We start from the raw sequence: 16,402 nt of genomic DNA on the forward strand, positions 1-16,402 counted from the left end.
GAAAGCAAATTAATTATTTTATAACAACTTTTTTTATTACAAATTACATGTATAATTTACTACATTATTTTTTAAATTAACTAATATATTAACGCTTTTAATAAGCAAGTTTACATGTATATAATATGCAAAAACATACATAAGTCAAACAAGATCCTTTTAGCTAAAATTGTCTTGAAACAAAATAACATTAGCTAGTGAGTACATTGATTAGTTCAACCAAAACATAAAAGTTCAATCAAAACATAAAAGTTCTAACATAGATTAGTGTCTCTATACATCAAAACATTCTTAAGCCCTCAAGGTAGCATATGGTCACCATTTCAGCACTCCTGTAAATAAGAAAAACTGAAACAAAAAAGTTAGAAACAAAATATAACACTAATTATAATTTTTCCACTAAATTTTATCCAAAATGTTTAGAAAAATTTCGGCAGAACCTCCCCTAAAACTTGGATATTTCCACCGTCCACGGTTCCAACAAACACAACCAATTCACAACTTGCACCCTTTCAAACAACACAATGCAGTTTAATTGAGCAACCAAATAGGACAACAACCAAATAGTGAATAACAAAATCCGAAGCTTCCAACTTCCAACAACCAAAACAGTGAAGCACTTAGCCGGATAATCAATCAATTGAGCTTAGCAACAGTTAAAAATCAAAAGCAATTAAATACCAACTCAATCAATTAATTGAATCAAAGATGAATATTGAAAACAGCTTAAAATAAATTCTGGCAGCATTTCAGTAGTAAATTTGCCTATTTCACAATTTCAATCAATCAATTCAAATTCCATATGAATTCTTTGACAGTTAAAAACACAAAAAATCATAATGAATTCATAGGAAGAAAGTAAATAAGCTAATTCCAGTAAGAAAACATAAGGAAACAATTAAAACCAATCCAACCAGCAAGAAGCAAAGCAGCACTCAGCAGAACAGCAATCAATGGCCCATCATACAGCACCCAAAACAATAAAATGAACAAAGGTAATGGATTTAGGCGGCATTCTATTCATTGAAGTCAATAACCATTACACTTGCAAGCAGCAGGGGCATAGCAGTTTATCCATTAATTCAACAGAAAATCAATCAAGTCAAACTAAACAATTTCAGCAACAGATTTATCAATAAAACCAATCTCAGTTCAGCAACCATCATCTATTTCAACACAAGCAACAATAACTCAGCATCATTTCTTTTCTCATTGAATTTAGCAATCATTCAATAAACAAGCAATGAGGGAAAATATCAGCAGTAACCAACAGCAAGTATAGAGCAGCAATAACAACTTAATGTGAGAAATTATTCAACAACAAATGCACACACAAATAGAAGGATTACTTAAATGACTCATCATGCTTATCCACATAAGTCTGCAGTGAAACCACTTACCGTTTCACTTAAGAGACTTGTAACAACAGCTTTTTTATTAACTTCTTTCTCATTCTCCCTTTCAGGCTCACTGTCAGTACTGGTAGGAGGTGGAAGTGCTGAAGCACCAAACATGGCTTCGTCATGAGCAACTTGGATTTGTTCCTCCCTTCTTGCCTTGATAAGAAAATGGATTCGATCTACGTTTAGTCTTCCATACATAGATGATGCATGTATGTTAACAAGGAACAAAACTGACTATTCATGAATATAAGAAGAGGAATATACCTCTATTTTAGAATACTGGAAACTCTGGCCAATTTGCTTGACCAAGGAAGCATCATCTTCAGCCACTGCAGATAGGTGGACAAATACAATCAGTTCAATTAAGTTTCAGGCTTCAAGCCAAACTCCAAACCATTACTCATTATCATTTATAAGAAAAAATATCATTGGCATTCAATAATTAAAAGAATCACCATGACTAAGCAATGACAATTAAAATCAGTAAGTATTGGTGGTATTAACAAGCACACAACAACAGTACTCAACATTGGATCAATTAAAAATGAAGTTTACATTATCAGGAAAACATAGGAAGACTAAAAAAATTGTCCATTTTAAAACAGATTGTATTTGCAATAAAGAAATTTGGGCAAATTTATTTAGAATAATGAAATTGGCAAACAAGTCCAACCTTCAATTTCCTCATCTTCAAGAGGCGCATCCTTGTCAAACTCAAATCGCTTCCAGCCCTTGCCTTTTTCTGAGTCTTGAGCAGCTACATTAAAAACTATCCCACAAAATTAAGTTAGTACAACATGTATAAACCAGCACACTTGCACATTGTGCGGTTTTTTGAATTAAATCCTTTTCCATGATATGTTGATGTTTTGCAGTTTCCAGATTTCATCTCATCATTCTTCTCATGATTTTCATTGCCATCTATAGGGAGTCCACACGGCCCATCAACAAGGAATGTTGCGGAAAACGTACAATCCTATCCAACTCACCAAATAGAGGCAAGTTTTACTTTGTAGCTGTAACTAATATTGTTCAATTTCCATTACTATGGAGCTATCCATTTATGATTTTTAGTACTTGTTCAGATTTCTATGCAGCCATTATATTAGCATCTATTGTAATAAGAATGATTTTTAGTACTTGTTCTTGTTCAGTACTTAAATTTATACACACATTACTTAAGACGAAATGCATATCCAGCATATGCCAGCAAGACCCCATTCTGGAATCTTAACCAAATCTCCTTGTATCTTTCCGTTAGTACCTTTCAGATTTTGTGAATACTAATAGCAAGTTCTATATATAGCTATTGTACCAATCATTTGTTTTCTGAAGAAAGCAACAATATGATCCGTTTTTCCTATTCTCTTCTACTTCTTCTATTTCAAATTTTAATTTACTTGTTTCATTAAATACCATAAGAAACATCACTTAACAAAGAGATAGATATAATCCAATATAGGCTAGAGATATGTGATTACTAGACAACGAAACTAAGTTATATTGGATAATCATTACCCTCTTGGCCAAACTAACCTTCAAAATAGAAATCAAAGAAATTTCTAACTTATAACATGTGTAGAAACTTGTTTGAAATATTATTAACTTATTTTAATCTCAATCTTTAAAGTAGGATAACAGGGCCGTGCCTCAATTTTTACATTGTTTTCAAAATTAGAACCATAACAACTAATTCCAACAAATAAATCAGAATTTACGAACAAACCTAAAAAAAATCCTAAGGAATCAGAACAAAGAATTTGCAAGTTTTAACAAGTAAACACAATTTACAAACATAATTAAATAAATTAAAACCTAAAGCTTGAAAATTTTAAAAATCATAATAAACAAGAAATCAGAACAAAAAATGAACAAGTGATTTGCAAGTAAACACAATTTACAATCAGAATTAAATAAATAAAAAACCTAAGGCTTGAAAATTTTGAAAATCATAATAAAAGGAAATCAAAATCAGAGGGGAGAATGCCCTTACCGGCAGTGGATCCCGGTGAGGCAACGCTATTTTCTGGCGACAGGGGCTCAGTGACGCAACCCTAACAGCGGCGACGACGGTGACTCCACGAACGGCGACTGGGCGCAGCAGCACGAATAGCGCCTCCTCCTTCTTCCTTGGTCTTCCTCCCTCCACGCCTTTGTCTCTCCTACGCGTCCTCAACGTCGTCGGTGAAGGGAGATGCGACGGCGGTGGAAGCTGTAAACGACCCACTCGAGATGAAGACGACTAAGACGGTGGCTTCCCTCGACGACAGTAGAACGCAAACTGACGGTGGCGATGGAGGCACATCGACACTCCTTCATCGAGCAGCTCTTCCTCTCGCTCAACGTCTCCCCCTTCCTGACGGCGACACGATGGCGCGGCGGCAGTGCCCGCCGGTGCCGTCCTCCTTTTTCCCCCTCTCTTTCTCTTGCTCTCTGATTCCAGCTTTCCCCTTTCTTTTCTTTTCTTTCCCTCTCCGTTCTTCCCTTTCTCTTGCTGTGTGTGTATTTTTGTGTTGTTAGTGTGCATTTGGGGATTTGGTGGTGTGGCGGCTGGGAGGGTTTAGAGTTAGGGTGAGTGAAGGTGAGTGAGTAAGTGTGGGTTGAGTTGGGGTAAAATTAGGATTAGGATTTTTAATTTGATAATTAGGGTTTGTTTTAAAAAAAAAATGTAAAATTAGATATTTTTAGATAAATTGAGATTTAGTAATTTTAATTAAATTAGACTATATAGTATTAATTATTAAGTATTTATGAAAATTATATAAGTTTTAATTAATTTTAAATTCAAAAATTTCATTACTTTGATTTAATTACTTTTTGATAAATAATAATTTGAAAATAAAATCATGAATTAATTATAATAAATTATAAATAATTTATTATTTATTTTTTAACAACCAAAAATTTTAAAGGTTTAATAATGAGTGTTGGGTTATGGTGGATTTAAAATTTTATTAAAAAGAAGGATAAAACTAGAATTCTATATTTTGTTTTTAAAAAATTTTTAAAAAAATTTATTTAAATGTAAAAATACGTTAAATTTTAGAGTGGTAATGAAACAAAAAAAATATTTGTTATCAATTTATTTTAAGTAAGAGGAGGGTGACCCAATGAGCGATTTTGTCTTACCTTGAGTGTGAGAAGTAGAGTCGTGGAGACAGTAAAAGTGGACGAGAACAACGAACAGTAGAATGAAGAGTGAAAGTGAGGGTTAGAATTAAGGTCTTTATTTTTTATATTTGTTTTTATTTTTTAATTTTAACTATTTTTATTTATGTTTAACAATTAATTTTTTAATTTAAAAAATTAATTTTTAGTCAATATTTAAGAGTTGATTATTAGTAAAAATGATATATTAGTTTTATAAAAAAAATTAAATAATATATACCATTTTTAAAAATTAATCATTTAATCTTTAATTTTTTTATAAAAAATAATTAATTAATACAAATAATATTTTAAAAAATTAAATTTTTAAATCAAAATAAAATTATCTTAAAGATTTTAATATTTTAAAATAATTTTTTCAGTTATAAAAATTCTTGCATTTTGTGACAAACAAATAACTTGTTACAAACAGTATTGAATTTTGTGACAAATTAATTTTTTGTTACAAAATAATTAAAGTTTTTGAAACAAATGGATATTTTGTTACAAAATATTTTGAACTTTTGCAACAACTTCATCTTTTGTTACAAAATATTATAAAAATTTGCAACAAAACATCGATTTGTTACAAAAGCCAATATAATTTGTAACAAGAAAATCAAATCGTTACAAAATAACAAAACGTTTTGTAACAAATTATATTGTTGTTACAAAACATTATTATTATGTAACAATCACTAATTTTTGTTACAAAAAAATAATTTTTGTAACAATTTTAAATTTGTTACAAAATTTTTGTTACAAATGTTTCATTTTCTTGTAGTGAGAGAGAAAATACAAAAAGAGAAAGAGAAAGAGAGTACAGTAGATGAAAAAAATATAGAAAGAGAGAGACAGGAGAATGATGATCGTAACAGTAAAGAAAGAGAAAAATAATTTTTTAAAATTTTGAGTAGTTTTTTAGAGTTCAAATAATTTTGTAGTAAGAAGTCGATTTTTTATGAGTATAACTTCAGTTTTATTATTTCATTAGTACATTTGTCAATGTTTAAAACTTTTATAGATATAAATAATAGTTTATTCTTCGATATGCTATCATTACTATCTTAATCTAATGATTTTACTCATTTAATTATATACTTTTTATTATTTTTTATTTTATATTTAAATTGACACTGACAACTTCTCTTCTTTTTTATACTAAAAATGTTGGTTTCTTAATACTCTTTAAAAAAGAGAAAAAATTCTAGATGGCTAACTTTTTTTCATGTGAGTATATTTTACATAGATATTCATCAGTTACATCAAAATTATTTAAAAAAAAATTAAACTCTTTGTTTAATATTGAGATAATGTTAAGTATATTCATAATGAATATAGTCAATGTACCCTAAACCATACTCTTTATTATATGTTATATTAATTTGAGACTCAAAACGTAGTATATATTGAAACTTCAATTCAACTATATACTGTATGCGTGTAATTTAATTTGCTATGCTATCACATATTAAGCAATGTGTCACGTCCAAGCCTCTCCAAAACCAAAACACATCTCCTAAGAAATATTTCTTCTTTTTTCCGTTAATGACCTATTAAATTTAATTTGGATAATGTATTTTGAACACTAACATTTATAACATATTTAATATATTATCATATGTTATTGGATCCAGTGTGCAATTAACATATACTAAATTAATTTTCATTTCATTATATTATTATTATATATTAAAGATAGAGTAGTCAGTGAGACACTGTACAGATATCAAGGATAAATAGATATTTGTCTTACCACATAATCACCAATCCCTACATAGAGTATTATTTACGTACAATTATGCAAAAGTACTGAATAATAAGAAAAAAAAATCAAATCACTACTTATCAACATTATTAAATACTAGTATCTTCCGGAAATTTCGTACATGTCAATTCACATTTTTATAATTTATTTATAAAAATGTTTTGTGGCAAGAAGTAAAATGGAAGTTGAGTTTGGAAAAAAATTGGCATACACATATACAGTACAATATTATCTTAGTTAATGCTTAGTAGAGAAGTGAAGTATTATAATAGAATGAAAATTTGATATTAAAAATTAGCCTCTTCTTTTTTTTTCCCTCTTTTTTTTTTAGAATAGAAGAAAATAATGCCGATTGCAAAACGAAATTTTTAATTGATATATATATAGGCATAAAATTAAATAAGTATACATATAAGTGGAAAAATGATTTCTAACACGGACATGATATTAATAAATTAAACGGGTGTGAAACTCAGTTATGTATATTGATATGTGAGTTTTACATATTCTAAATAGCTTTTATTTAAAAAAAAAAATTTGTGGCTGAGTTGCCGGCGGTGTTAAGACGGTTTCTTTTAAATAACTCTATACTACTATATATTTAGCTTTTAGGAAAATATATAACTCTAAAAAAATACTTTAAATGTATACCTGTGATAATTTGACAAATTTTGAGCATTGTTTAAATTTTTTTTACAATATAATTAATTATGTATTTTTTCTTACTAGGGTATATATTTTAAAAAAATAATATTAGTATAAAAATTTGTATAATCTAAAATTCTAAATTTCAACCGATCCTTGTTAAAAATAAAATTAGCATAAATTCAATAAAAAAAGATAAAAAAAACTATAAAAAAATTCACACAAATTAAAGAGCCTCTTTATAAAATATATTAAGATATATAAGACCAGAGTAGAAAATTAGAATATAACAAATATACATAACGTTCACACTGTAAAGTATATAAAATTTAAGTAAAATTAATTGTCAATATATTGTATATGTAATATTATTCAATGGTGATTATTATTCATATTAATATAAAAAATAAAAAATTTATTTGCAAAATTAATAACTAAAATTATTATGTTAAATAATTTAACTAAATCAATTATATTATATGTATACAATAAATTTATAATAAAATAAATTATCTATATAAAATACAAAATATAAATAAAAATAAATTAAATTTTTTATATATAAATATGATATAATATAAAATAGTTTTATACGTATATTTAATTATATAATATCATATTAATTATGTAATATCATACTGTTATAAAATTACTTTTTACATTAATTACGTAAATAATTATTTAAAAATAAATATAATTAGATATTTAGATAGTTGTATAAAATATTTTATCTTGTTAATGTATATGTTTATGCAAATTCAAGGTATTTAATTTTTAATATACATATAAAATTTTTTAAATTAAATAACAAATCAAAGTTTGGGCATTTCAGTTATCATGGTTCTATTCAGAACAGGTATAACATGACCAAGTGCAAATGAAGAATAGTTTTATTCATGAAAGTGAACAAACATGGTGCATGCGGATTTACACAGCGTAACTCTTGAGAAAATTCTCAAAAGTTGAATTTCATAAAAGAGCAAGCCATATATAATTAGCTTGGCTAATGTCCAATTAATTAGTATCAATATACGAGGTGGTTGATGAAATACAATGCATTACTAGTCATCCTCGCAGCATTCAAAACAAGCTTATTGATCTTATCTCTAACATCACCATCCACACTCTGTTCTTCAAATCCATCCGAACACGTATTATAATTCGTTATAGCAGCACTCACCCATGTCTTTATGTTACTCATCTTGAAATCTTTGTCGCTACTCTTATACAAGTTCCCCATTTCAGAAATAGAATCTTTTATCTGCCCAACGGAATCTTTGAGGTTGCCGTAGCAGTCACGAACCACGGCTTTGGCCGGCGGCGTGAGGCTGCTACTATTGTGCTTGAGGATCTTGGAGACGGTGGAGGAGGCGGAGCGAGCCGCCTTAAAGGCGAGGCCGAGTGAAGTGTTGCAGAGCAGAAAAGGATCTGCTTGTATGGACAAAGCATAGCGGTTGAGATTCTTGTAGCAAATTGAAGGGTATGTTGTTGTGTTGCATGAGCTTTTTATGTAGCTTTTGTAGTAATACGTTTGTGTATTATCAGGGGTGTTTTGGTCATTATTGGTAGGAGAAGAAGAAACAGCAGCAGAAGAAGAAGAATTGGATATAGAGAGAAGAACTAATAATAACAAGACAGGGTAATACATGGTAGCTGATGAGCGTGGAAAAACAACATTCACATCCATTGCTCTCTGATTGATGATTATCTCTCTCAGACTCTAATTAATTGCATGTGAATATGTTCTTTCAAGAGTCTTAAACTTGACGCATTTATAGGCAAGTGCCTTTCAGTTTCAATTCTATTTATAAAATAATTAGCCAGCCCATTTTCCTATATATAGATAAAATAAAGAGTAATAAACTAACAATATTATCATTGCTTCTATCTAATGATCTGGAATTAACGATATATATACATATCATAGCACATAATTATTTCTCTCTTTTAAATTTGGTCAGAAGCTATAACATAATTTATGCCAATTTATTACATCTATGTTAATTCAATTTTATATATATTCGTTGGTCAACCCTTATTTCGTAGGCACATACATGAGGTTTTAAAAAGACAAAGGCCCCGGCCCTGTGATTAAGGGGAATAGAAATAAAGCGTATATAACCGTTTTTTGTTTTTCCACCAATATAATTTATTGTGTTTTGGCCAATAATTTAACAATAATATTATTATATTGTTTTAGTCAATATAAATTAAAATTGCTGGTATAGTTTAACTATTCTAATAGTATTTATTATCATGAAAGAACATGGCTCTTGGGAAGAAGAGAAGAGAAAACGGGCATTGTGAGGCTTAGCAGGTGTTTAGGGCTGAATGAACAATGGTATCGGAAAAAAGAGAGTTGAAGAAAGAAGAGTCGGCACTCTATGTGAATATGACACGTGTCAAAAGTCTTAGAAGTCAAATATAATACGCAAGCAATGTAGCACCAACGTGCGCCCAGTTACATTTACATACAAGACTTTTAATTAGTTCTTCATTCAACTCATCTAAAATCAGCACTCTCATTGCGGCAATCTCTACATACAGTGCTCTATTTGATTCTATCTTAAATTGGTTTCGAGATTTTTAAGATAAGAGCTATTCTGTACAGACGCTCATTTCATTCTGGTTTTTTTTTTTTGGGTGACTTTTTTCATTCTGGTTTAAGAACATTGAACTCATTACACATGATTTAGAATATAACCAGTTTGGTTTTAGGTCAATTCAGATAATATAATAATATTTTTGTTCATAATAATATTACGAGAATATAAATTTTTTAAATTATATCAATTTTATTTTTGATATTATAAATTATAATAGAAAAAATGTATCGAATTAAACTACATTTAAAAAATGGTCATAGAAAACAAAAAATTTCATTCGCTAAAAAGATCAAAGTCTCCAAAGATAAATTAAAAAAATTAAATAATAAATTTTTAGTCATTATTTTTATGTAAAATAGTTTAATTATTTATTAATAATTAATTTTAACATTTATTATTTAAAACTTGATAAAACTTAATTAATATGTATACTTTTATATTTGATTAGATGTTATATCTATTGCATAAATCAAAATAATTAATTTTCATGTTTGTTATTTAAAAATAATAATTTTTTAATATATATATATATATATAACTAGATATTAGCATAAAAAATTATATTGATAGTTATAAAATTAACTTAACATTATTTTTTTTAAATAATTTAATTTTGAGTCTAATTATTAATCACAATATTAATATTCTCTCCAAAATATTTAAAAAAGAGAAGTGAAAATATAAATTAAAAAAATAAACAATAAAAATTTTAAACTAAATAAAAAAAACTAAAAAAGTATACATGTAATAATAATAATAGTAGTAGTAGTTATAATAATAATATTTGTTAATGTGAATAATATTACAGAATATTTTTTTAATTATAAATTTAATATATTTTTATAATTTTATAAATTTATTTTAAAATTATATTATTTTATTAATGTATTCTTCATAATTTTTTTGGAGGGCGATAAATAATGAGAGAGAAAAAATAAAGAAAAAGAAGAAATATATCATCACATATATTTTGGTTTGTCAAACTAGTAATATAAAATATAAAATATAAATTATAAATTATGTATAAAGTAAAAAGGATAAAGTGAAATAGAAAAGGAAAGAGAGGTAGTCAGGTACATAAGAGGATGCATGGAGAAATAAAGTTTATTAATTTTAAAAAATTATATTTTATTTTAATTTTAATGAAAAAGTGTCAGGTGACACTTTTTAATTGTTAAATTAGTAATATAATATAATTATATTTTAAATTTAAATTTAATTTATTTCTAGTTATAGTGAAAAAATATCATATTACACATTTTAATTATTAAATTATAATTAATCACATTAATAATAATATATAAAAGAGATAGAGTGGATAAAAGAATAGTGAGAGAGATAAAGAAAAGAAAAGAGAAGAATAGAAAACTTTTTAATTTTAGAAAAAAAATTAATTTTAATTAAAATAAAAAATAACATGTAACATATTTTAATTATAAAATTAGTAATATATAATAGATATTATTATATATTTTTTTTAAATTTTATTTAAGTAAAAAATTCCAAATTTTATTTTGATGATTATCACACCCTAATTCCTCTAATTCAGCTAATTCCTTATTAAAGATGAAGGACTAGCTATACTTCAAAGGTAAAAATCAAGGGCTCTTTTATTTAAACCACTAATACACTATTAATCACTTTTAAAAAGAAAAAGTTTGATAACCAAAATTTTTCAGCCATAATTAGTCAAAATTTTTTATAATTTATTTTATTTATATTATTTAATTATTGAAAATAAGGAGTATGATCACAATCCAATCAATCATGTGTCAAATAATTTTTTATGTTATTATATTAAAATGTTAATATAATAAGGTCCTTGGTTAAATTTAGAAATTTGTCATTGTGACAGTAATCATAATATTGAGAGATAAATCTTTTATAATTCAATCTAAATTGTTCTTAGTCATAGTTATTAAAAAGGACATTAATAATCCGAAAAGATCTATATATAATGGTCTTTATTGGATGAAGATTAATATATCTCATTTATTAAATTATATATATAGATGGTGCATATAGAGATATGACCATTGAACTGACTCACTTTGAGAATTCCTAATAATTATAATTATCGCATATTTGTCAATAGGATATTCTCAAGATGAATATAGTAATAGAGTTTCCTTTGACCTGCGACTATCATAGTAATTAACAATATATTTATTATACTTTGATTCCGGATACCTAATACCCTAGGGTGCTAGTTGAATGGATATTGTGTATGATTTAAATACTTGTAGAATTAATGATTAATCAATAAGGAATCTGTTAACTCTTGGTAAAGAGTTTGAGCTCTATGATTACAATGACTGAGATGAATAAAACCTTGGCCAAGGAGATTGAATGAATGAAGAAATGAGTTTCTTAGGTCATTCACAGTTCATTATAATAATGGTAACAAGTTAGAGTTTGACAATTAAACCATACTCTAAGGGTTAACCAAGAGCTGGAAAGATGGAATGAATTATACTTTGTTCTTCTAAGATTCTTAGTAAAAATATATTACTTCATACTATCGGGTCGTTGAGGAGTGTTGCTAGACGCCAACCTTGATTAGTAAATTTAGTATGACTAATTTACTACCCGCTTAGTATTGAATCTATGGGGTCACACACTAACGATTGTTCTAATTTTTGCTGTAGAATTATTTAATTATTATTTTGATTTGATCAAATAAATAATTATATTAATTCAAATGGAATATTATTATATTCTTTGCTAGCACCAAGAATATAATAATAATATGATAATTGAGAATATTAAACGAGATTTGAGAATAATTAATTATTCTATTTCTGAATTTGAATTATAAATTTGAATGAGATCCAAATCGATTATGTTTTAAATTGTTATGATATGATTCATAAAATTTGAAGGATTCAGATTTAGAATTTCAAGATATGATTTAAATTTGAATTGAGATTCAAATTTAAAATCAGTAACAAATCTCATACTATATATATGTATGCCAAGAGTAGAGAAAGGTGACGAAAAAGAGAATAAAACACAAGGATTGGGTTTTATTCCTTTACCTCTACATACATAAATGTATGTGAGCCTAATTCTTGCAGAAGAATTTTATGGCATGCAAAGAGTTGTAAGAGGTTTCTCAATTTAGATCAAATGTTCATTGGTTAAGGAGTTGACAGCAAAGGTTGGTCGCGGTGTGGATACGCATAGAGTTTTCGTACAATCGAAAAATAAAGTTTTTACTAAAGCATCTTAAAGGTATCAAGATCTGATTTATATGTTGTTTATTATTGGAATAAAATTTAAACACAAAATAGATCTTTAGAATTACTTTATTACTTCCACTGCGTGTTACGAATACATGGTAATCCTTCATTAATAACAGTTTTATTTTTTATCCCACTCTCTTATCATTTTACTTATCCTATTCTTATCAAATCTACTTATTAATGATATTAATGATAAAATAAATCATATCCCTTTTTATTAGTCATTCTTGTAATCAATACTTAATATTCCTTTTTATAATTTAATTTTTATATATAAAAATATAATAAAGATTAATAATAATTATAATTAAGAAAGATAATTATAATATCAATTACATTAAATAATTGTAATTGATTTTTTATCCGTTATAGTATTTATCATCAATTATTGGAGATATGAAACATGAAACCTATCCTAATTTATACTTTATGTTAATTCAATCATATTCCTTCAAAAATCACAAGAATAACACCATTGCAAGCACAATAGTGTATAAGCCAAGAAATTTAACAAGAAATAGTTTTTTTTTTATTATAATTTGTATGGCAATTGATTTTGACCTTAATACAGTACCTATGATAGAAGGTGCTGAAGAATTTGAACAACAGACGGACTCGCCCGATAAAATTATTGTCGGTCAATCAATTTCTGAGAATATGAAAAACTACACTAGCTCTGATGAGGTATGGTAATAACCCGGATTATTTTTGTGTATTTTTTAGAACTTTAGTTATATGCATAACATTCTTGATCATTATTTGTTTGCTATTTATGTAAAGAAAAATAATTTTTTTATTATTTTTGTTATATTTTTTAATTTTTAAAGATATTTTTATGATGTTGATCTCTAAAATAAGAAGTACTTTTTTTAGTATTTAAAATTTTTTTTGGTATTTAGTATTTAAATCTTTTGATTTTGCTCACTAATTTTTTTGGTTATATAGAGAAAAAGAAACGAATAAAACAATAGAAAAAAAGACTAAACACTATAGCTTATTAGCCTAAAATCCTTACAATTATCGCCTTTTTGTTTATGTTGTTTATTTTTTTTTTTGCATATATGGACGAAGAAAATAATATTTATTTAAATAAATACTTATGTTATTTTTAATATAATTAATCATGCTTTTAATTTCTTCTTCTTATGATTAATTAGTTATCAGATTATGAATTTATTTTATTTTAACTTGCTTAATAACAATAATTTTTTTAAAAAATTCAAGATAAATAAATATATAAAAATTATTTTATTATGACCAGCCCATTAATCTATAAAAAAATTATAAAATTTTTATATTGTCTTTTTAAAAGATTGGAACATTTTTTTTATTTATCGACAAATTTTTATTAGACAAAAAAATCAAAATAGACATATCATGTTTTTATGTCTATATATAAAATATTATTTCTATTGTTATTATTATTTCAAGCACTAGCACAGTCATATAATGTTCGCTATATCGAGTATGATACTAATTGTTATCTCATTTATACTTATATTGTACTATTTAGTGAACTGCCAATTTTAACACTTTAGTTATATACATAACATTCGTGTAAAGTTCATGCTTTATGCAATCAATAAGTTCATATAAATAACATCCATAATTACACGATGTTAACATCCACGTTAACATACATAATAAAACAAAATTAGCACCTAAAATTACAGTAGCGTGTTTTAGTGTGTCCACCACATCTTTTGTTTTTCTTATATTTTCTGGTGCTTCATGTTTCGGAGTTACATTTCGTTTATTTGTTACCGGAGATCTGGGCGTTGAGTCTGGTATGTGCATCTGAGTGATGCCAAGCGAGAATGACGGAATTGAAAAGTCAACTTGAACTGAGTTTTCTGGTGCAACATACACTACCATTGTAAGTTCTCTGGATTTCCTACACATTCATTAACAATTAAGTGCTCTTAATTGAGTGCGAATTAAAATAAAGAAAGTTGTGTAACCAGCATAAGATTATATGGATAACATCTATTATTGATTAAACATTCCACCTCAAAAGTAGGAAAGAGTCAGAGATAAAAAGTCATGCACCTACTATAATTATCAATACTTTGTATTATTGTTAAATTCATCTAATTTGTCTTTTCTTTGAAGGTCCTTCATCAACATTATCATCTGTTCCGTTTTCAACAGGTGTGTCAGGCATTATCTCATCTCCTTTGGACATTTCAGCACATGTCTTTCTCATACTCACAGTATTTCTCCTAATGGACCTGTTTTGGGACTCTTGGCTGTAGTTTCTGTTTAAATAAATTAGAAATTGAGCAGCTATAGGTGATAATAACAAAAAACATCTGATACAAATCTGATCTAATCAAGTAAATCTAGTACGCTTAAATGCGTAAATGATGTTAATTCAAAAGTTTACCCAAAACTTTTTCGTACAGAATAAAGTAAAGAATGGATAGTAACATCTGCAGTGCCAACCAGGTAGCAACCATAATGCCACACAGATAAATCTACAAGTTACAACCCCTAATGTTGCCATTCTTCTTAACTAAGCACAATATTATAAGTAGGTAATGTATATTAAAATTACTTTATAGATGGTAAAATTTTATATACAAACAAATGTAATGATTAATTATATCAACGTAGATTTTCAAATAAAAAAATTATACTGGTATACTATAAAAATGAGGTAGGTTAGAACATTAAAATTTCATACTATAACTGAAAATTCAGTAACTTGTCTTTCTTTGGAAGGCCCGTCATCAACATTATCATCTGTTGTATTTACCATTGGCGTGTCGGCCAATGTCTCCTCCCCTGCAGGCGTTTTCACACATGTCTTGTTCGTACACATTTTATCCTCCCAATGTATCCGTTTTGTGAATCTTGACTACATTTTCTGTTTAAATAAATAGGAGGATGAACAACTATAAGTGATAATAAAAAAGGCCACCTAGCACAAATATAATCCGACCAAATAAATCTAGTACACTCAAATATATAAATGAGTTTAATTCAAAATTTTATCCAAAGCTGCTTCGTGCCGAGTATAGTACAGAATGGACAATAACATCCTTAATTCCAATAAGTTAACATCCATAAGGCCACACTGATAGTATCAAGTGTCAGACATACATAACATCTAAACTAATAAGACAAAAATTAGCTATTTAAAATACTATTTAAAGTAACTAGTATTGGCATTACTCAAAGGGAGAGGACACTTTAGTATGTTATGAAATGAATGCTAAAATACAAAAAGATGTATTTACATGTGTAAGGTCTATTGCCATACTCAAGATAAATAATAAATTTACTAGTTACAGCATCAATATCACATTTCTAAAATTAGATAAATAGTTAATTACTCTATACATGGTAAAACTTTATATACGATTAAAAAGACGCAAAATCTAAAAAATATTTATACTATAATACTATTAAAAAGATAAAGCAATTCAACTAAAAAAATATTAAGGCATAACATCTCTATTGCATCCGTATTTAAGATTTTTTCCTTTACATGAATAAAAACAAAAATCTAAAAAAAATAATTTGCCACTAATTTTAAGTACTCCTAATGTACTCTCACTATAGTTAACTACTATAATTAGTCAA

At 26.9% G+C, this 16,402-nt stretch overlaps 2 protein-coding genes across 2 annotated transcripts; both read right to left on the minus strand.

Annotated features, from left to right (window-relative positions):
* Nucleotides 1-323: 323 nt before the first annotated feature.
* Nucleotides 324-3,930, minus strand: LOC130965562 (uncharacterized). The gene is made up of 6 exons (XM_057890330.1): nucleotides 3,690-3,930; nucleotides 2,077-2,160; nucleotides 1,668-1,732; nucleotides 1,401-1,556; nucleotides 441-509; nucleotides 324-332 (listed from the first exon to the last, which is right to left on the minus strand). The coding sequence occupies exons 1-6, from the start codon at nucleotides 3,928-3,930 to the stop codon at nucleotides 324-326; spliced, it is 624 nt and encodes a 207-aa protein (XP_057746313.1).
* A 3,916-nt stretch (nucleotides 3,931-7,846) lies between these two features.
* Nucleotides 7,847-8,676, minus strand: LOC130970540 (pectinesterase inhibitor 4-like). Its single transcript, XM_057896656.1, has one exon. The coding sequence runs from the start codon at nucleotides 8,648-8,650 to the stop codon at nucleotides 7,988-7,990; it is 663 nt and encodes a 220-aa protein (XP_057752639.1). The 5' UTR covers nucleotides 8,651-8,676; the 3' UTR covers nucleotides 7,847-7,987.
* Between the last annotated feature and the right edge of the window lie 7,726 nt (nucleotides 8,677-16,402).

The sequence above is a fragment of the Arachis stenosperma genome, chromosome 3 (assembly GCF_014773155.1).
Source record: "Arachis stenosperma cultivar V10309 chromosome 3, arast.V10309.gnm1.PFL2, whole genome shotgun sequence".
NCBI classification, from domain to species: Eukaryota; Viridiplantae; Streptophyta; class Magnoliopsida; order Fabales; family Fabaceae; genus Arachis; species Arachis stenosperma.